The following is a 22,815-nucleotide window of genomic DNA, read 5'->3' as shown; positions in this document are numbered from 1 at the left end:
ATTCAGAGTGTTCAGAGTGTGCCACCACTTCTGGTTAGAAATGGCTTATTCTTAATATTTACTCATCCCCAATTTAATGTGGATCAACAGCCACTCTCTCCTCAATGATATTATACTGGAAAATAAAATGAAGGCAATGGCCGACACAGAGCACCTAGTGTGCTCCTAGTGTGTGCAGCCCGGCTCTCATTCTGCTTGGCACACTGTTCAGAGCCTAACTGAAGTGCAAGTTTATTTACAGGTGTGAAAATGCAGGGAAGGCTGCAAAAGTATCTGATAGGCTGATGTAAGAATCAGCTAATACATGGCGATGTCACATCACCCCTATTTGGAAATGCTGTGAAACAGCTAAGTGAATTCACAGAAGAAACTATATTGGGAAGTGTTAAGAAGAGCGTTTCAAACAAGTAAAAGGTCAAAGAAATTAAGATGAGACTTCTTAATTCCAAATACAGAAAAAACGAGTGCAAATGCAGACGGGATGCCAGGAAGGACACAAGTCCACAGTGAGGTAAGGCTACAGGACAGCCACATCGGATCTAACCTATCTCTATAGACTGATCCAAAGTGCACTCACAAGCTGGCCTTGCTCATTGCTTCCAAGATCCATATGAAACATTAAAACCTCAAGAATGTTATTTTAAAGAGGGAACAATGGTTGTTGAAATGATGCTTGGATGAGAGAGACTTTTTCTTCCGTCAATGCCCTGCTTTTTGTATGCTGAGCTCTTGCTCTCTCTACTCTCTTAAAAGCCACTTGTCACACACACTAACACTTTTCACAGGGTGGCATGAGTTACGTCTGGAAATTCAATGAAGCTTCAGTACCCATCAAATATTACTTGCTCAAGGAAATCAGTCAACTCTATGGCTAGGCACTTAAGCAATTCAAAATCCTTCTTAGTGGTAGACTCTATAGTTCTTAACCTCTTTTTGCAATATGCTACATGTATTAAGTTCACTAAAATGTGTATCGGGAAATACTTTTAAAAACTTAAAATAGTCAAAATAAATACTGAATGAAATCTCACTAGACACATACTTCCAAATACTGTTTTTATTGAAGTTTAAAAACATGTGGGCAAAAGAGTTGGCTGCCAATCTAATGAACTGAGTTTAATCCCTGGAACCTGCACTGTGGATGGGCCTGCACTGAGTCCCACAGTGGTTCTGACCTCCACATGCATACCACAGCAGGTGCACAAACATGCGTAGACACAATAAATAGACAAGTACTTTCCACAATGAAAACAAATTTACTCTTCAGGGGCCAGCACAATCTATATAGCCAACCCCAAATGTGCTCAGAAAGTAGCTTCCCAGCAGGCATGAAGCCCTAGGTTTGCTCTGCAGCACTGTATGAAACCAAGCATGGTGGTGTGTGCCTGTAATCACCACACTCGGGAAGTGAAGGCAGGATCAATTCATCTTTGGTTTTATAGCAAGTTTAAGGCTAGCTTGGAATACCAGATATTCTCCAAACAAAACAAAACTATACCTAAAACTAAAGACTGAACTTCAACCACTTTAAAGTCTTTCAGGTGTAAACACTTACAACCCAGGCGTTCGAGGCACTGCCTAAGCTTGGCTACACAGGCTCTGTAGTTAGAGAAAGGAAGAGCAGGCCATGGGAAATGAACTGGAGCCAGTGCTCAACATGAATGAGAGGAATGACACGTAGCTAACAGGAAGTAACACGCCTAAGACTGTGTGTCCACATGACAACAGGACACAATCCTTCAGCAATGGTATATACCAATTCCTTTCTACAATTGTGGAACCAGCTGAGCTTTCTGGCTTGACCTGCATTTAGACGCTCATATACTTTGGAGTAACTCATCCTGAGCTATTCCTTACGTATCTCAAACCATTGTGCTTCTCTGACTCGTTCTGTTTCTACGTCATATTAGCATGACTCTGCCACCTTTAGAAGACTGGGTGCCAAATAAATGATGGAGTCTTTTGATCCTTCATACTTCTACAAGTGGAGACTCTTGTAGGAAACTATAAACTGTGCAAAGAATTGTGGGGCCACATAAGAGCCAACACCAGCAGTTTAATGGGAGAAATGAGCAGTGATAAGTGACACCATCAGAACATTCTCATTAGTGTGCATCTGACTCATCACATCTGTGATGACAGTGATGACAACCGTCTGCTGGTAATGATGGAAGACACAATGAATCAAATGAGAGTGAGACAGATACAACTATCACAGGTCAGAATATGGAACACTCTGGCTAAGCAGACAGCCTAGGACTGAAAAGATATTCTTGGCTCTCAGCCGGGATACACAGATGAGTGACAGCACAGTGGGCCTTCAGGGAGGTGTTTATTTTTTATGTGAGCAGAGGCTTGGCTGACACTTGCAGAACTCCGAGATTAAGGAGCTCCTTACTCCACCCTCTATGCCCTGCTTGTTCTCCTAGTCCTGGCCCTGTCTCACTAAAAGGAGAGTGAGTCAAGAAAGGGACAAAAAAACCAAACATCATTTTTCCGGATGGTCCAAAAACCTTTGCTATAGGAGCAAGGCTAGTTTATTATTAGGAATAATGATCTAAATTCTCACTATTGCACTACAATGGTCTGATATCTTCATACTATAGTAACGGCACCACAAAGTGAATATTCTTAAGAGTTCTTTAAAAAGAGGTGAAAGGTTTAAAAAAAATTCTTCCAATGTCTGGAAAGTTAGTAAGTATGTCCCCAGCATGTCCACAGTGCTGACACTAGCACCCTTACCACCTCCCATCTCCCCACACAGGTTCTGTCTTCTTCCTTTCCATATGAACTTTCTCTTTCCCACCACAAACAATGACTCCCCAGTTTCTTTTACCTGATTGCAATTTTGTCAAGAAAGCCTAGGCTACTTAACCAAGAAAGGGTACACACACACACACACACACACACACACACACACACACACTCATATGTGTATGTGTGCATACAAGTGTGTGTGTGTATATATGTATATATATTCAGTTATATGGTTTTTTATATTTTGATATCTTTCAATAGTTTGTTTTATTGTGGTTTTAGAGGGTTGCCTAGGTTAGCCTGTGTGCTGGTTAGTTTTTGTCAACTTGACACAAGCTAGAGTCATCTGGGAAGAGGGACCCTCAACTGAGAAAATGGCTCCATCAGACTGAGCTACAGGCAGGTCTGTGGGGCATTTTCTTTAATGACTGATGTATGAGGGTCCACCGCCTTGTGGATGGTACCACCCCTGGACAGGTGGTCCTGAGTGACTAAAAAGCTGGCCGAACAACTGGGAAGTAAGCCAGTACTGAGCGTTCCTCCATGGCTTCTGCTCTTGTTCCTACCACCAGGTTCTTGCCTTGAGTTCCTGTCCTGATTCCCCTTCATGATGGACCAACTAAAATGTCTAAGCCAAATAAACCCTTTCCTCCCCAAGTTGGTTTTGGTCATGGTGTTTGATCACAGCAAGAGAGCCAGCCAAAACAGCCTATGATCTTCCTGCCTCTATCTCCCGGGTACCAAGAGTAACTGCTACCAAGCTTAGCTATCAGAATTTTTATGGAACAGTTGTTTCAATCTCCTTTGGTTTATGTGTACGTTTAGGAACATGTCTAAGCATTACTAAAGAACAGGAAGAAAGTATATGCAAGCGCTTTGTAAGCCACAGCACATGAATCAGGCTTTAAGGAGGAAAAAATGGTCTAAGAGAAGAACTCAGAGGTAGAGCATTCTCACAAGGGCTCACGCTCAGTCCTCAGCATCACAAAGTCAGCCAGTAAAGCAAAACATAAAGTATAAAATTTCCCTGAAGTCTCTTAGAATGCCGTAGTTTTCTATAGATTACCTCAACACAAAAATCTATTATGGTGTAATGCATGGATGTATACATGCTATACTGAGTTACATATAATAAGCAGTAGAGTTAAGCTGTAGAAGACAACATAAATCTTAAAAATAAGACCAATAGTAAATATGCTCACAGACTGAGATATACAATGGGATGGCTCAGCACTGAATCACCCTGCTCTCAGTGCAGAGTACACAGTGGAATCACTATGGCGACAGCATCTCGTCCTCACTTTGTTTAGGTCTGCAAGACTACTTCTCAGCCTTCCATCTCCCTCAAAAGCCACATCTGCTTTGGCAATGCTTTGGGGACTGCCCATGACCCTAACCATAGTCCAGGTTATATAAAAACCTCAACAAAAACCCAAACAAATAAAAAATAATTGTCATGCAGTTTTCAGAAGATACTGCTGAGATTTGCAAGAGAGCAGATGTTATTAGTATAGCCACCGCCTCCCCCCACCCCCCCAACACACACATGAGTACTGATGAAACTGAGATTTTGTCTTTAAAAATGTTGTACCCGAGCTTGGTCACCAAGAGACTTTCCAGAAACATAAGCCTGCTGTTGGTCTCGCTATTAATAAAATGACTCAAAACTTTGAACTGGCTTAATCAGCATGGCTGCCAATAACTATACCATGTGAGTCAGTACCTATTAGACTAAACTAGAAAGGGGGGAAATGAGTTCATGACTTAAACTGCTTTTCCTTCTAGTCTTTGGCTGCTTAAATGAGTTGGATTTGAATGTATAAAAAACAGTATTAGGAATGTTATTTATTGCTTTAAAAACTACTTTCAGAAAAAAAATTATCCGAGTTCTTTACCATCAAACTAAATTTTTATTAATTTTATTAATTATATAAAAATAATCTCCTAGTCAATAAAACAAACCACCTGATTTGCTCTAACTTGATACAGCAGAAGGCTACACGCCATGTCATAATACATGGGTGTAAGCCCTACCACATACACATAACCAACCACCTTCTAAGAAAGGATACATGATTATCAAGACAAAGCTGGTGGGCACATACCTGCTTCGGCTTTTGTCCACAGGGAAGATTCTAATAGACTTATCAAAACTAGCAGACACAAATTCCTTCCCAGTCGGAGAGTAATCTACATCAAGTACTGCAGACACGTGATCCAAGTGGACCATAACAGGAGTGTCCAGTGCACGCATATCAAAAGTATATAAGCTGTAAAACATTGTGAAATATTAGATTTTTAGAAAAAAGCCATATGTAGCACTAAAAGATATTAGTAAAAATAATATTAGCTAAATAGTGAACCTCTTAATAAACACTCTGATTCTGAATACTAGTAAGGTAGGTAAGCTACAGAGAATTCTTATTACTTTGTAAGACCACACGAAACCAAAAAAAACAAGAAAAAAACCAACAACAATAACAACAACAAACAAACAAAACAAACCAGTGAGATGGCTCAGTGGGTAAAGCTTTGTGTGCACCTGGTGGACCTGAGTGCACTCCCAAGAATCCACATGGTAGGAGAGAACCAACTCCACACAAGCACTATGGGTGTGCATGTGCACATACATGCATGCATGCATGCACATACACAAACACCTCTCCACTAAACAAATGTGGAAGAGGCTAGAGAGCCGGTTTGCTCTGAGGACAGAACTTGTCTGCCTGCATTCTGGAAGAGAGCCCTCAGGAGATCCTGATTATGTCGGCAATTCCCAAACTAGGGAAAAATACTTCTCTTTTTGTTGTGGTTAGTTTTGTTCGTGTATTTAGATGCTGAGTTCTATGTACCAAGATCAGGTTGCAGTCTGGACATGAACATTGTACTGACCAATGTGCTGTAAAGAATGCTTCCCAATAATCTCTGATTGGACAATGAAAGGCTGGAGCCTGTGATTGGGCAGGAGAGGAGGGTGAAACTTGAGGTTGAATATGGCTCTCAGGTAGGGACCATGAGAAGAAGAGAGGAGAGGTAGAGAAGACGGCTGCCATGAGGTAAGACAAACCATGATCATGTGGCCCTGAGGACACACATGAAATAGTATCCAAGAGAGACTCAAAATTCAAGTAACACAGGGCTTATGGCTACAATGTAGGCAGCCATAAGCAGGCTAGAACCTGCTCAGCACAGTGCCAGCAGCTTGTAAGTAAAATACCAGGATTCTGTGTCTTTTATTTGGGAGCTAAACAGGACAGAGTGAGGCAGAAACTCCCCTTAAAATAACAATATTCTCCTTTTCTTTATGCAAATTGTATTTTTTTCTAAACAAATTGTTTTGTCATTCTGTGGAGGAAACAAAATACAAATCTGTCCAAATTCCAAGCAAATAAATTCATGTGGACAGAAGTGCCTAACGTTCTGAGTTATGGGAATTCTTCAGGCAATTTTTTATTCTAAACCTTTCTTACAAACAATAAGCCCACAGCACTGAGCTAGTTTAAATGATCTGCCTACTTTCTATAGGAGTAATCAGCTGCTGTAGATCTGAATTTAAGTTTTAATTCAAAATTGTAATATTAAAAGAAAAATGGAGATACAAAACAGAGACAGCACAAAAGGATCGATGTTGTCTGAGGAAAGCCTTCACGAGGCTCTTCTGCCACAGACCCAGTTTTTTCTCACTCCGCCTCCTTCCTGCCTCAGCTTTCCCATGCTGGGACTACAGGTGTATGCCATCACCAAGAATATTTCAAAAATAAGGACATCTATGGACAACTAGCAGCCATTTCTTATAAGAGATATACTTTATTTTAGGAACTATATAAATCTCCCCAAGGGAAGAAACGAGAAATTCCAAAGTGGCTCTGAAAAAAGATTATCTCAGCAAACAGCTAGCTCACAATGTACTTTAGAAATCTTCATAGAGAGGCCGCCATACTGCAGTATTACTGTTGTCTTTTATTGCCTTAAAGGGTAACGGCACATTTCATTTCAAAGCATCCATTACAGTAAGCAAACACTTCAATGCAGTTGGGCATTGCTAATTAAAGAATCACCTCTGCTTCATCTCAGTACAGGGAGCACTTTAGTTGGTGGATGAAAGCACCTTGTAGTCCCATGTATGAGCTGTCATATCTATACACTGGACACTTAAGTTTTACTCATGTGTATGTGGGTGCTTCCTTATCAGTATGTACACTACATATGTGCAGGCGCCTTCAGAAGCCAGAAGAGGGCATCATATTCCTGCAACAGAAGTTACAGGTGGTTCATTGTGAGGTGCCTAATGTGGGGGCTGAGACCAGAACTCCTTTGCAAGAGTGACAAGTCCTCTAAGCCATCTCTCCAGGCCCTGGTGGGCAAATTTTAAATGGAGAAAATCTAAAAGTCAAACCTACCAACAAGTTTGTACCTTCTCAAAAGGTATATTAAGAATGCACTTAAAAATAATAAAATACATTAAAAACATAAAAGACTGATACATAATTTTCACTAGATTAACCTCTCTGGTTGTAAATCTTACCTGATGACAATAGTAAAGAGATAAAATGAGACAGCAATGTTCAATGTCAACAAGAGTAAAGCACTACATAAGGAACCATAAATCTCACAGAGTTCAAAACGAGTCTGCTAAGCCAATTTTACAGGCCCAGAAAACATTTGCAAATATTAAGGTAAAATCTGAACTACCACGTTGTCTGCCTTAATGACAGCAACATGATCATCACTTGAGGCGTCACACATACTTGTGAAGAAGATACTGTTTCTAACAAAGCATGAGTGGGCCATGCATTACTGCTCCTATTTGTTTGCTCTCAAACAATGTCTTTCTATAGAACCCCAGCTGGCCTTGACCATACCACAGAATCCTGGGTAGCCTCAAACTCAATCCTCCTGCCTCAACCTCAAGAGTGCTAAGGAAATAGCTCTGCACCTCCACACCTGCTGGTCTCATCATTATTTAAATGGCCCACATAAGAGAGCATTCAGTTTCTTGTTTGGTCAAGTGAGCCATGAGGTATTTACTGTAACTATCCAACCCAGGCATTACAAAACAAAAGCAGCCCTGACTGGGACGTGAGCAAATAAGCACAGCTGTATCATGAGCTGTGCCAACAGAACGTACCATAGATGCTGGTCTACTAGTCTTTGTCTAAGTTATGCTAAAATCTGAGAAAATACTGTTTTCTAAAAATCTCTTCTCCAATTTGAAAGATTATTTTAAGCAAAAGAAATGACTGCATATGAAAGTTTATTTACCAAGTGAAATACAGTATATTAACAAGGCACTGTGACAGAGCCATTTTTGTTAGGAGTAAGTTTCTAAAAGGAGAGACACTTACTTATAATCTTCATTTGCTGCAGTAAAATTGAAAGCTTCCATAGGGTTCCAACAGATTGTATTTGTTCTCATATCCAGGATAACCTAAAAAAGGAAGTTGCATGATCCCATTACAACAAAACGAATATATACAAAATGAATACTTTTTTTTCTGATTTAAGCTAATATTTTCATATGCACAGCACTCAATGCAAAGCAGTGGAGAAGGAAGTCAGTGGCTGTTTTCTGAGAACAGACTGTAGTATAAACAGCAGAACAGTATTAACACCTAGCCCCTGAACCTCAAATGGCTGTTTAGTTAGAAACTGAGAAACTGAAGGATATATTAATTTTTTTGTTTTATTTTTGTTTTTTTGAGACAGGGTTTCTCTGTGTAGCCCTGGCTGTCCTGGAACTCACTCTGTAGACCAGGCTGACCTCAAACTCAGGAAATCTGCCTGCCTCTGTCTCCCAAGTGCTGGGACTAAAGGTGTGCGCCACCACTATCCAGCTATTAAAATTTTTTTAAAGATACAAATGACAACATAATAGTTAGGTACAAAATTAATGGTGAGCTTAGGGTTAAAGTTCAGAAGAAAGGTTTCACAAGGCAGGATCTGAAAAGACCTTTGGTGACTGGTAACTTGTAGTGTTTCTCAATGCAATGCAGTGGTATTGATACTGGGGAGGAGGAAAGAGAAACCCACATTTACTGTACTTGCCCACTGACCACGCCTTTCATGTTTTCAAAACTACTCTCTTGGTGAGGAGGAGAATTACTATAAATGTAAAAGGTAGCCTACCAGATTATAATCATGATAGTGATGATGACAATAATAAAGCTGGGCCTGGTGGCGCACGCCTTTAACCCCAGCACTGGGAGACAGAGGCAGGCGAATGTCTGAGAGTGTAAGGCCAGCCTGGTCTGCACAGTGAGTTCCGGGACAGCTACAGAGAAAGAGTCTAAAATCAATGGAAAGTTGAATGTTATTACCATCATTCTGGAGTTAGAGAACAGCTCTATGAAAAAAACCAAAACTATGAAATATTGATTCCATTTTTTTCAGTCACTTGATATACAGAATGCCTTAATTGTATAAAACAAAGACAAGATTGAAACCCACCTTTTTCAAAGGAGTAGCTTGACGCATATCATACAGTACTATGTTCCTATCAGAAGCACAACTTCCCAAGAGAAATGTCTAAAAATAATTGAAACAATCACCAATTAAAAGCCAGGGTTAGAAGCAAATGCTGTCTACTCAAAGCACACTTATTTAATTATCTTTAACATGTATGTTAACCCTCAAGCTGTTATACTCAGTCCTACATAATCCGTCACCCATAATCTCAGCTAAGTATGTATCTTCATGGCTAAATCTCCAGTAATATAGAAGAACACGACTTACTCACCTGCTTTCAACTTAAGGCTGAGTAACTGCTTTTGACTATTATAAATAACACTTCAGTAAAAATTTAACTCTTCACTTAAACTCTTCTTTTGAATCGTTTCCTTAACATAAAATTTCAGGAGTACCATCAGCAAATCAAAAGTGTAAACAATTTTATGACTTTTGACATTTAAGGCTGGTTATTTTTTGAAAGTATAACAATATCACTGTAACGTGAGAATGTAGCTTTTATTATAACTAGATGAAATCAGGCAGTTGTCTATATGACAATATTTCCTAAACACTCAATTTCCTACCACTTTACAGGTGTGAGTTCTCTCCTTGTACCATATGGGTTCCAGGAGTCAAACTCAGGCTTCAGGCTGGTGGCATGTAGGCAAGTGTGCTTACCTACTGAGCCATCGCCCCATCTCCTAAGCCCGTCACTTTATGGCTATGAAAACCTTTTAGGGTTCATTTATTTTATGTGAATGACTGTTTTGTCAGCACGCAGGCTTCACGTGTACTTCATGTGTGCCTGGTGCTGCTGGACTCACAAGAGGGTACTGGATTCCTTGGAACTGAACTTACAGATGGCTGTGAGCCACCATGTGGGGGCTAGGCACCAAACCCAGGGCTTCTATAAGAACATCAAGTACTCTTAACCACTGAGTCATCTCTTTGGTCCCCCTACCCATCCCCTTATTTTCTGAGAAAGTCTCTCACTGACCCTGCAGCTCACCATTTGGCTAGAAGGCTGACTGGTGAATCCCTGCTAATGTAGGTTACAGGCATACCACCATGCTCAGCTTTTACATGCGTGCTGGGATCCAAAATCAGTCTGCATGCTTATACAGCAGGCACTTCTAACCACTAACCGTCTCTCCAACTTGTGATCCCACACTCTGTAGCACTATTCTTCTTTATTCATGGTTCCAGGTACCATAATTCTTGGCTTCTGCCTAATGTTACTCCCTATTGCAAGCAAAGCAAGAAGAGTTATTTACTAAATAACTGTGTGGCCAGCTAACTCCTACTGTGTGCACACAGTTTAAATAAAATACCATAAACTGATGTTTATGATCTGGGTTTCTTTCTTCTCAAAATCCTGTCTCAAAAAAAAAAAAAAAAATCTTCGCAGATCTCCTTTAGCTGCCCCTTAACCTCTTACCCTTTACCGGCTTTTCATAATGCTACCTTTGGTAAGACCAGGGTCAATTTCTAAAACAAAGACTTTGATACGAACATAGCAAAAGTTCCACCTAGACTTTCACACTGCAAAATACGGCAATCTTCAGTATTAACTTCCGGCTTTACCAGAATTCTACACTTTAATATTTTAACAGAAAATTAATTATTGACGAATAGAGGAAATAACTATACTTTATTTCTTCACGGCAATCTGCCCTGCCCTTCTTTCCATTGGCTTTAATACAGGGTCAGAGACATGTACATCATTTGCTTTTATCACTAAGTCAATTCATAAGATTAAAAAAAAAAGCCAGTGGACAAATAGAGATATTAAATAGGCAAGTCTGAAAAACACGGTCAAATGGTCACAACCAGAAATGATCTTAAAACTGATCACCAGCTCTTCTAACATGTCCATCAAACTAGGAAAGTAGTATTTGTCTGTCCCTTCAAAAAGAAGAAATCACTATCTGTCTGTGTTTACTGCTGTTTTGATAATGACAAACTGCCATCTTGCACTTAAGCAACCCTTGTTTAAAATGTTCATATATCTATATATCTATATCTATCTCATCACAATTTATGCTCACAATCAACCTATAAAGTACAATCAGCGACATAATCAATCTCTGTATTTTAAAATAAATAAATATGGAGAATTATGACTTGGATGAGGTAGGTGGTGATGCGGGCTTTAAAATAGTATTTGTATATGTAACCCGCCCTTATCTCGTGTCCATGGCTATGCTCTGTAAAGCTGGCTTACCTCTCAAGGCCTGACCTCACTTCCACAACTAAAGTGAACACCGGGAAGTGAGAGGAAGGTACATCCAGGAACACATAACTCAGACAGAAATCCTAGACCGGGATCAACAAACTTTTTCCACAAAAGCCAGAAAGAAAGTATTTTAGGTTTTACGGGCCATGTGATTCCCAGAGCAATTATTCAATTTTTCCACTGTGGTATAAAAGCAGCTGCAGATAGTACAAGAAGAAGGTCTGCTTGTGTTCTAGAAAGGCTTTATAACATGCAAGGGAATACACTGGCAGTCCCTGCTCTAGACCTGTATGTAGCCTCATGCAGAAGTGTGCACACAGGCACATGCTAGGCAGGGTAGCCTTGTCTGCTTGCCTCTTGGCAACACTTCAAGCCCAAGTTCCCCCTACTGCAACACATCATGTCCCAATAGCACCCCAGGAATAGTCAGTACACTCTGCTAGTCTAGCTTAACCTTTCCTCCCTCTCAACCATGCTGGGTCTCTGAATATGAAATTTGCATTTCAGGATTTTCTCTTACAGAAATTAACATGGTAACTTCCTATTAACACAAAAGGAAAAGAATCTTGACTGAGTCTTCTGGACAATGAGGGTCATTTATTGTTATGTATTCAGAAAAAGATCAGAGAAAGATCTGGAGCCCAAGGACACATTAGCTCCTAGTTCAGCCCCTCTTCTCAAGTTCACATACAAATATATCATACAATAGCCGACCTTCAAGTCTGTATTAGATAGGAAAAACTAGGAAGAAACTCAAGATTGTAAAGCAAAAGAAACCCAGCCCACAAGAGGTCATGCATATTATTACAACCGTGAAGCAGCGTGCCCAATGCTCACTCTCGTGGACCTCCAAGGGGCTTACGACAAAGGAGCATTCTCCTCAGAGTACAGCAGTACAACTGATGGAGCACCAGCGTGGAAACCAGGGAAACATAAAGCTAATGTGAGGGTGAGGCAAAAAGATCACATGCTCCAGACCAGACTGTGCCATCCAAGGTCTGTCTCAAAAACAAAACCAAAAAGAGGAAAGTATTCATTTAGAGTCTACTCTGATAAGCAGCTGAAATGTCACGGAACACACATATAATTTAGAAAAATTAAGTGCTAGAAAGCCATTAAAATGTAGAAAATGTTTCCTAAACAGAGATAAAATTTCATGTAAAAAATAAACAGAATATATATTATTAAAAAGACCATTACCTCAATAGGATTAAATTTAACACTACTTATACTGTCAAATCCCCAGTTCATCGAGCACACAGGGCTGGTTCTTTGTTCATCCCAAATGTCTACTTGTTGTCCACAAGTGGCAAAGACTGGGTCTTTCCAGTGATGATCAATGCCAGTATACACTGTCTTTAAAAGCAAACAGGGTGTTACAGAGGCTCATTACTACTTTACATCAATATATTATAAATTTTCTTGCTACGAAAAACCTTCTTTCCTCTTCTCCCCCAACCCTTTGCCACAAGCTATGCACTGAGTTGCCTGCAAATCCAGAAATAAAAACAAGGTTAACAAATCCAGAATGCAATAGGTGAGCTTCACCTTGGGAAAAACACCTAACAGATCACGGTATCTCACCCAAGGGTAAGTCTAGACTCACCCAAGGGTAAGTCTGGCTTTATCTAGGATGATAAAGCCAGAGAGAAACTAAGCCATTATTTTCCAAACATTTACCTTACACAGTTTCTTCTGTGGCCTTCCTTTAAGAAATACTTCATTGCATTCCCTATATGATCTGTAAGGCCTAATATAGCCAGTATTTATTAGCTACAGAGAAATCAGACTCTATTAGACAGAACACCAAAGAGCTGTTCATATTCTTTAGTTTCAAAGAACTTTAATTACACAAAATGTTGCTTTTAAACCTTGTTTTAGCAGGCCAATCATTAAAAATAAATCCTCTGAGCTGTTACTTTTTTTCCCTTTTGGAATTACAAAAAAAGATAAAGAATTTCAATAGCACCATTCAATGTGTTTTGTACCTTTCCTAACACGGTGTACAATGGCTCCTCCTCCTCTCCGTAGCCTGGTCCATCCATTTTCCACTGCTTCACAGTTTTGTCATCTCCAACCTAGACACAGATTTTTTATGATGATTCTAATGACAATAATTGCAAACACAAATATCAAATTGCCAAATATCTCATTTCAAATAGAAATATACACCATTCTTTCATTTTCATTTATTGATGTATTTATTTTTTACTTTAGCATGACAAAAAATTGTAACAAATATATAAAGCACAAAAATCCCACAACAAAACAAACAAACAAACAAACCCCAGTATGAGTAAAGCAAAAGGATAAGAACAGATCAAAGTTAGGTCACAGGAGAATAGTATTTCAAATCAAAATAAAAATGTATTATAATACAGATATTGCAATATCTGTATTACATTTGGAAAGGTCTGCCCCTGGTTTGGTGGCACACACCTACTATTTCAGCATTCAGGAGGGTAAGGCAAGAGGATAGTGAGTTTAAGGCTACATAGTAAGCTGGAGGATGACTTGCTATCCTCTCCCAAAAAACAAAAAACAAAACAAAATGAAACAAAACCAAACATTGAGGAGCACTAGGATGGGCTGGAGAGATAACTCTGAGGTTAAGAACACTTGGTGCTCTTGCAGAGGTCTGGGGTTGGGTTTCCAGTGCCCCATCAGACAGCTCACAACTGCCTCTAACTCTAACCGATCAGATGCTTTCTTCTGGGCTCACCTGTAGGCATGTGGTCCATTTACATATAGTCAAGGTACATACATAGACATAAAATAGTTTTGTTTTTAAATTCTCTTACCAATGTGGTGGCACACGCTTTTTAATTCCAGCTATAAGGAGGCAGAGGCAGGTGATGTCCATGAGTTGGAGGCCAGTCAGGTCTACATAGTGAGTCTCAGACAAGCCAAGGTTTGTCTCAACAAAACACAAAAAGTAGGGGCTGAGGAGACTGCTCAGCTGTTAAAGCATTTCCCCTATAAGCAGAACAATCCCTAGAACCAACGTAAATGTTGTGTAGGCATGGTAGCACTCTAGTAATTTCAGCCTTAGAATTCAGAATTGAGGATCCTGAGAGCAAGGTTGCCAGTAGGACTAGCCCCCCCACCCCCAGTCAGAGCTACTGAGAGAGTCTTAGTATGAGACTGATACTGAGGCTTCTACACACATGATAATTCATACAAATGCATATACATGCACACACCACATACATAAAAAGATGAACAAAGTAAGTTGAGCCAATACAATACACAATAAATTTCAGATCATTTCAAATGCAAAAGAAGGGAAAAGACGAAAATGCTCGTGAGAAGGCACTGTTGTGTAATCTTAAAATAGACGGAGCCCTTCTCTACTGTCATCCAACTACTCACTCACTAGCTTTCAAACCCAACTACAGACCTCTGGAGATGCTCTCCACATCCCACAAGATCATTTCCTTCTCACTGTGCTAAAGCTACGGACGGAGCTACTGAAACATACGGTGATTACTAGTGTTACCTCGGGCCAAATCAAAGTGAGTCAAAAAACTGGTAATTTAGACTTGGATACTTAGCAGCCATGTTTGAGACAGGTGAAGTAAGAACTCAACCCACAATGTGCACTATGTGACTTGTGGTTAATAACCCAAACAATCATGTATGTGGTACTACATAACAGTTAGCAGCTTTATCTGAAGAATATGGAACCAGAACTGCTCTGGACTTTGCAGTATGCATACATAGGTACCTAAGAACTCTTTGGGTAGGAGACTCAAGGACAAACTTTTCAGACCCATTAACTGAAGATAATTTCATACAGTAGTTTTAATTCTCTGTGTATGAAGCAGTTTTATAGTCTTTCACTTCTGCTATCATACTGATGGCTCAAAAGACTGTCCTAGATTTCAGATTTTTTTTATTAGTGATGCTCAAACTGTGCCATATTCCAGGCTTTAGTTTAAAATGTACATTTCTATTAATGTATCACACACATTTACTTCTTCTGCCTACCTCAAAGTTTATATTCTCAGAATAACATCTTAGCCTTTTCCCCTGTAGCTTCCAATCTAGGACTAAAGTGTTTGACCTTTTATGGTCTATATATAAAAGTGAGATACTGTAGTGTTCTTTCATGGCTGGCTTACATTACACAGCATAACATCCATCTACACTGCTGAAAAAGACAGGATTTCCCTTTTTTCTAATAGTTGAATACATCCATATACCAAAATTTTCTATATCTAGTCATTTGTTGATGGATACTTAAGAAGGCTTTATTCATTTTGAATGCTTAAAAATATAACCACAGTCCCCCAAAAATTATCCAGTAGGGTTGAAAATGAAGTTTAATGATAAAGCCTTATCTAGCACGCACAGTTTGTTTGATCCCCAGCTCCATAAAAAAGGGCAAAAACATATTGCAAAATTCTGGCTGGGATATTATTATTATATCAATTCAAATATCCAGAAACGCAACTGGAAGAACAGAAGACTTAGCTGCCGGCAGCACTAGCTTGCCACCCAATTCCTTTTACCATCTATGGCACATTCACTGTGTCACGCAGTTCTATCTTCTCTGTGGCACTGTGTTTTCCTCGTTAAGGAGAGGCATTCTTTAGTGCCACATCCATGACATCATTTATTTTTACATTTTCCTCATACTGATGTCATACTATAATCTCAATCATTAGAATTAATGATAGAATTATAGTGATGATGCCAGGGTAAGTTGTGACTTTTCTTCTAAGTCCCAGAACTTCACCTATAAAGGACAGTCAGCTTCACACAAACAACCTATAGCAAGTCCAGTTTGTCACAACAGACCCTTCTGCTCCTCTAAACATGCTGGTAACTGCCGATTTCTCCTTTTCCATGGCAGGCATAACTCATGAAGCCTCCAAGACTTCACTCAACCCGACCACTATGCTTTATAGATTTCATTCACCAGGTAGCTATCAATTATTGCTTATGCAAACAATGAGAACTGCCTACAAGCTGAGCATTTATTGCTTTCAAAACAATCATTTCAAAGCACAGCAGGAAATCTGATGTTCATCTGCTATAAAATCATCAATGAATTTGAACCAGTATTGATATATCAATGTTCATAGCAGTATTACTCATAATAGCAAAAAAGTAGAAACAAACTAAAAGTTCATTGATAAATGAATGGGTTAAGAAATATGGTTTAAATACATCACTGTTAATATTAATGCAACATCAAAAAAATAACTTTTCTAACATATGCTACATCACAGATAACCTTGATTTCATCATGCTAATTGAGTAAGGCCTAGGCAATTGCACATACAAAAATCCTATGATTCTACTTCTGTGGAGCACCTAGAATAACCACATTCTGAGAAACAAAATAGAAGAGCTGCTACCGTGTGGGCTAAGAGAAGAATACAGGAGCCACTGCTTAATGAACACAGCTTAATGAATATGCAAGGCCAATTGGCATAATATATAAACATACCAAAGGTTACTAAATGGTACACTCAAAATCAGTTAAAATGGCACATACTCTATGTAGCTATTCCTCCTGTGCACATGCTTCCCAGTGAGTCCTTGCTGACAAAGTACAAATTATTCATCCTAGCACTAAACACTTTCCACAGAAAGTCAATCATTCTATCATCGCCTTAATTCCCATTAACCACACCTCTCAGTGCTTAGGATATTAGTTCAATGGTGTATAGCACTTATTTATAAAAAGGTAAAAAACAGTAAGTATGAGGAAGGTTGGGTTACTTAAAGAAAGCTAGGACTTTTCCAGGTCTAATGGACTCTCTAGTACTTATGAGCTCCACAGGCCGTTGGAACAAATAAATGAACTTGAAAATAACTTATGCAAGTAGATCTTTCCTATGCAGCTGAAGAGACTTAATGAGTTAATAGTATACTCACAGTAAAAAAAGAAGTCCCACAAAAGCGAGTGCATATTCCTCGTACAAAACCTTCATGTGCTTGTATCGTTCGGATGCATTGTCGTTTAGTCAGGTTCCAAATTTTAACCTATGATAAAACAGAACACTCAGAGAACTCTAAATGTTAAATATTTTAGAACTTCCACATTGAAAGGGCTATGAACCACTCTACCGAGCACTAAAACCAAAATCCTTTGGATTATAATAATGTACTGCATGTGGACAAATGTATCAACAACAGAAAATTCAACCTGTCAAATACTCTGCTGATTCTACAGTGTTTCAAAGTCTTTCCCCTTACCAGATTAGGAAATTAAGTGTTCAATCATCAATAACAACTTCTGTGAAAAATTCAAATACCTTTATTATAAACATGATAAATTTATATACTGTCAGATAACTTTACACCACTGAACTGACACCATTTGAAGATTCGATGGAAAACTACTAAATTACTTCAGTTTAGGCTTAAGAATGAAACTGAAGTCAAACTGAGACTTCAGCTAAAGGAAAGAGGTTTGTAATAAAGTGTGTTAGTTTAAAACAAGATTTAAAGTGACACTTGCCTCTCCATCACATGCCCCAGACAGGACAGTAGCCAGGCTCTTTGGATGCTTTGCCAGGCAATTGACTCCATCACGGTGGCCATCCAGGGAAGCAAGAAATGGTTTTGCGAACACTCGTTCTAACTTGGTAGCATTTAAAGCTCTTACATATTCTCGTGGGACTTCAAAAGGATGTAAAGTAGGATCATAGTTCCTTGGAACTGGAATAAGAACAATCTCTCTGAATAATAATTCACATTTACCATTTCTTGTGGAATACCCCAGCTAATCATATAATCTATTACTCAATAAGCCTTTAATTAGAAATATTGTTTTCTGCCCAGCACGATGAAAGACACAAAAGTACACCAGTCACTTAAAGACCTTTTCAAAATTATGGGAAAATCGTGATATATATAGTCCTGTACAAGCAGATTATATATACATACTCACACACAGCTTCCCTTCTATACGTCCTATCATATTCAACTGGGTATGTGACCTCTCACATGGGTTGGGGTTCTAATACATCATTCCTTTGTACTCCTGTGTCTAGCACAGTATTTGGAACAAAGCCAAGAGCTATGATGAACTTCTGTTTAACTAAAACCTAGGCTGCTTATGCTAGATGCTCATGGTGCTAGGCACTGCACCAGAAGCACTGACAGAAACACTGTGATGTTAACTGTACAACACAACTGCTATTTATTGGACACTTTACATTTGTTCTCTTATCTGAAAAGCACTGACACAGAGTTCACTGACACACTACTCCAGATACTTTCTTAACTTACATTATTCCCAAAGTACCCCACAGGCTACATCTATTCCTACCTTCCACTGTATAGTTGTGAGACTGAGATACAGAGGGGACAAGTAACCTGCCTATGAGCCATGTTCTTCTTTCTTAACTAGTCTGCCAAACAAGTTGTCTCCTTCTAAGTCCATGTCTAACTAAATTCAATGTGCAACAGTACATACACTTTCCCTTCACTGTCACCCTGATAGCTTTGCTTTCTGACTCCGTACTAACAGTATATCATATCCAACATGCAATAAAGCTCACACCTTGGCCATTCCCGAATTCCATGCTCCAGTCTCCAATCCCAAAGATCAAGCACTCGTTCTCACTGAAATGGTCACCTTTCCCTTTCCTCCAGGTATCTGCTAACTTAGTGTTAGTCCTTAGTACCTTTCATCTGAACTACTGTTTCACTCTACTTGACTTGGCAGCAGTTTAAACTGTTATCAGATTAATCGAGCACATGCCATTCTCATAATCAAAATCTCCCTGGAGTAGTCCTCAAACCTTTAGATTTTATGTCTCATTGTAATACAGTTTTTGAGCTGGTATATCTCGTACAAGCATGTATTAAAGATGCTTGGTTTCTGTTAAAATTTTGTTTTCAATTAAGCCCCCCCCCCCCCCCGAGAGAAAAACTTAACATCTCCAAATGTATGTCTTAACATCTGGTTTTAGTGGAGAAAGATTCACTGACTTCCGTACAGTGCCATGTCAACAGGATGCTGGCATACAGCAACCGAGCTCTTGCTGGCATGTTTCTCTGTGGTATACAGGTGACTGCATGGTGAACCTCTCATTGGTTTAGTTCATACGATGCTGAACAAAATGAGAACTGACTGTACCTCACAAAAATAAGCAGATCCAAGGAGAGGAAAGGTGTCCACATTGATATTGACAGCTCTAGAGCTGGCAATATTTATTTAGTATATTTACTTTTTGGTCATCATTTCCACCAGGTTTGCAAAAGCTATTTAGAAATGTTTGATCTACTGTGATGTCAACAGCTGTTTCTACAACTGATTCTTTAATAGTTAAATGAAGGTAGTTCATGCTGTTTCCAAATATTTTCTTGTAGACAAAATCTACCATCATTATAAACAACACATTCAGTATAAGTTTTTAAATAGAAAACACATTTACAAGCATGTATTTTCAAAAGAATCTCTGAACAGCACAAGACTTTTTAAAGTAATTTACTGCAACAACAAATGTTTTTAGTCTTTCCTTTCGTTCTATAAATTATTATACCACATGAAAAATATAAACCGCAATATGCTACACTATTCTAAAGGTAGAATCAAGTCCTCCCTTGTCAACACTACTCTTCCCAGAATAAATACACAACATATGGCTGAAATGAGGTTGTAAGTTCATTAAATATCACATAAATAGAAATTAGAGGACCTTGTTTGTCTGTAAACACAGGCTCACTATGTAGCTCTGGTTGGTCTGGAACTCACCATGTAAACTGGAACTTACAATGTAGACCAAGTTAACCTGGAACACAGAAATCTGCCTGCGTCTGCCTCTAGAGTGCAGGGATTAAAGGATGAACCACCAAGCCTGGTTCAGTTTGTTTTTTAACATACAAATTAAACACTGATGTTCTAACTATATCCCCATATTGTAATAGAGAGCCTAAACACCTACCTTTAGAAGTACCAAAACTAAGTTCAAGCCCTCTTCTGGTCTTCTATAACTCGGTCTCAATGTCTTATCAGCTTCAAGTACTTCCTGGAGCTCAGTTCAGGCACCTTAACTCTCTGTCACCTAAAACAACCTTGCACTTTCCTTCTATACAACAGCCTTTCCATCAGACTTAACTTTCACCTAAATCTACCCAAAACTCATGCACCCCTTTACAATACTCTCTTTGTCTTCTAAATCACAATCAGTGTATCCACTTCGGACTACATTCACCTAGTCACAGACAAAAGCTAACAGGAATGTAGCACCTGCCACACATCATAAGCACTGGATGCCATAGTTTAAAACTCACATAAAACTACATATATTTCTGTAAAGTGCTCTTACACATTAACTAGACACAGCAAAATTATCTAGGATATTTCAAAAATAAAGCTTCACCAGTACTTACCCAGTATTTAAATCCTGCATAAAGTTTACAAGGAAATAACACTAAATAAAATATAACAGATGTGTTTCTTGTTTTATATTTTACAGCACTCCAAAAATTCTATTTTTCTGTTTTGCTATTACATTTCTATTATAGAAATAAAAATAGGGAGATACTGTTGAAAAAAGATGTTACTAACAAATAGGGTTGTATCTCCTAGCATAAGATTCTGTGTCCAGGCTGTCACCCACTCATTCATTCATTCAGACACTTACAAAGTAGCTATTAATGTGAGTTATCGTCTAAACACTGTGCATATAGGAATATGATTCTTCCTCTTCTTTACAAGCTCAGTCTGATAGGAAAGCCTGCTAATCAACATATAATCATGAGACAATGTGATAAGCACTGACAGAAATCCAAACAATATGTATTGGAAACACAGAAGAGGATACTGAAATGAAGAGAAAGGACAGGTTCAGGGAATGAGTATGTGAAGATTATGGTTGAGAGAAAGTTTCCCATACTAATAGCTCCAAGAGAGAGCCTGAAATGCACCCACATTGGCAAGGGTAATGTAAGCCATTGTCTTAGTTAGGGTTTTACTGCTGTGAGAAGACACCATGACCAAGGCAACTCTCATAAGGACAACATTTAATTGGGGCTGGCTTACAGGTTCAGAGGTTCAGTCCATTATCATCAAGGGGGGGATCATGGCAGCATCCAGGCAGGCATGATGAAGGAGGAGCTGAGAGTTCTACATCTTCATCTGAAGGCTGTTAGCAGAATACTCACTTCCAGGCAGCTAGGACTAGTGTATTAAAGCCCACACCCACAGTGACACACCTACTCCAACAATGCCACACCTCCTAATAGTGCTACTCCCTGGGCCAAGCACAAATAAAACATGATAGCTATCTAACCAGCAATGCACTGATTGGTGAAAGTGGAAGGAAAAAAAAAACAATGAGGTTCAAAGACTCAAAATAATATCAAACCATAGTGACAAATCTACTTTTCATTTAAGAAATATTACCATGTTAAAACACCTTGGGAGAAGAGGCCATACACCACACCTTAACAATGCTAGGGGGAGGGGAAGGGGACAACCTCTAGTAACTAAGAGTTACTATCACTCTCATTTACCCTAAAGGCATGATTTTTATGCCTTAGTTATATCCTTGTCTTCAGTTACAATGGTCTGCTCATACAAGATTGGTCTCCTGTCATTTCTGTCACCAAGAAATAATTTATAAAGGGTCAGCATGCTAACGGGAAACAGACCAGTGAAGATAAATAACACTCACTAACTTCATCCTAAGTATTCTCTCCTCAAATTCTCAAGAGTAGTTATGAGTAGTTAAGCTGCTTTAAATCTCTTCTCATTTTATTTCCTTTCCACACCCAGTAGCAGATAATCTGAACTAGTAAAATGCACAAAGCGCAGCCTTAAAACTTTATAAAAAAAAAAAACAACAACAAAAAAAAAAAAAAACAAACTTTGAATGCTTGACTCATGAGTTTGGCTAAAACTCCAACTTCCAACAGCTGGAAACCTGAACGCAGAACGCCTGGCAGAAGGAGAAAACTGGAAGCACCGTTGCTATACATAACTACTTCCCACTAGACGAAAATTCTCACAAAGGACTTAGAGGGATATGTCATCTGCAACTCTGTTCCTCAACAGCCCTGTGTGGACACAGTCGCCTACGCGGAAAGGGAAAACCAGAGCGCTGGCCTCCCGTTCCTTTTACTACTCGAAAGCTGGTCAGACCCAAGGAAACCGGGAGGACGCTCCTTCCTCGGTTCCAGTGCCTCTCACCTCTTTGTATATCCAGTTTGGTTTCGCGGACATAGTTGTCAGGGTTCCGGCTCAGCATTTTCACCTTCATCTTGGCGGCTCTGGGTCTCTTACTCCACGAGCCTTTAAGCCGGGCTCCACTTAACCCACACAGACACACTACTTCCGCCTTCCGCAGGCTTCTTCCTGTCACGTGGCTCGGTAGTGTAGGAGGCGGATGGCTCAGCTGGACCCCGCG

At 39.3% G+C, this 22,815-nt stretch overlaps 1 protein-coding gene across 1 annotated transcript in view; it reads right to left on the bottom strand.

Annotated features, from left to right (window-relative positions):
* The window catches only part of Dcaf13 (DDB1 and CUL4 associated factor 13), a 26,817-nt gene extending 4,057 nt beyond the window's left edge, over nucleotides 1-22,760 (bottom strand). Inside the window, exons 1-8 of the mRNA XM_034515927.2 lie at nucleotides 22,599-22,760; nucleotides 17,916-18,115; nucleotides 17,330-17,437; nucleotides 13,429-13,518; nucleotides 12,641-12,796; nucleotides 9,205-9,282; nucleotides 8,103-8,185; nucleotides 4,863-5,027 (exon numbers count right to left, since the gene is read on the bottom strand). Of these exons, the coding sequence (XP_034371818.1) occupies nucleotides 4,863-5,027; nucleotides 8,103-8,185; nucleotides 9,205-9,282; nucleotides 12,641-12,796; nucleotides 13,429-13,518; nucleotides 17,330-17,437; nucleotides 17,916-18,115; nucleotides 22,599-22,668 (950 nt within the window). The 5' untranslated portion in view covers nucleotides 22,669-22,760. The remainder of the gene's footprint in view (nucleotides 1-4,862; nucleotides 5,028-8,102; nucleotides 8,186-9,204; nucleotides 9,283-12,640; nucleotides 12,797-13,428; nucleotides 13,519-17,329; nucleotides 17,438-17,915; nucleotides 18,116-22,598) is intronic.
* Between the last annotated feature and the right edge of the window lie 55 nt (nucleotides 22,761-22,815).

The sequence above is a fragment of the Arvicanthis niloticus genome, chromosome 13 (assembly GCF_011762505.2).
Source record: "Arvicanthis niloticus isolate mArvNil1 chromosome 13, mArvNil1.pat.X, whole genome shotgun sequence".
Taxonomy (NCBI): Eukaryota; Metazoa; Chordata; class Mammalia; order Rodentia; family Muridae; genus Arvicanthis; species Arvicanthis niloticus.
This window is presented reverse-complemented; position numbering and strand designations above follow the sequence as displayed.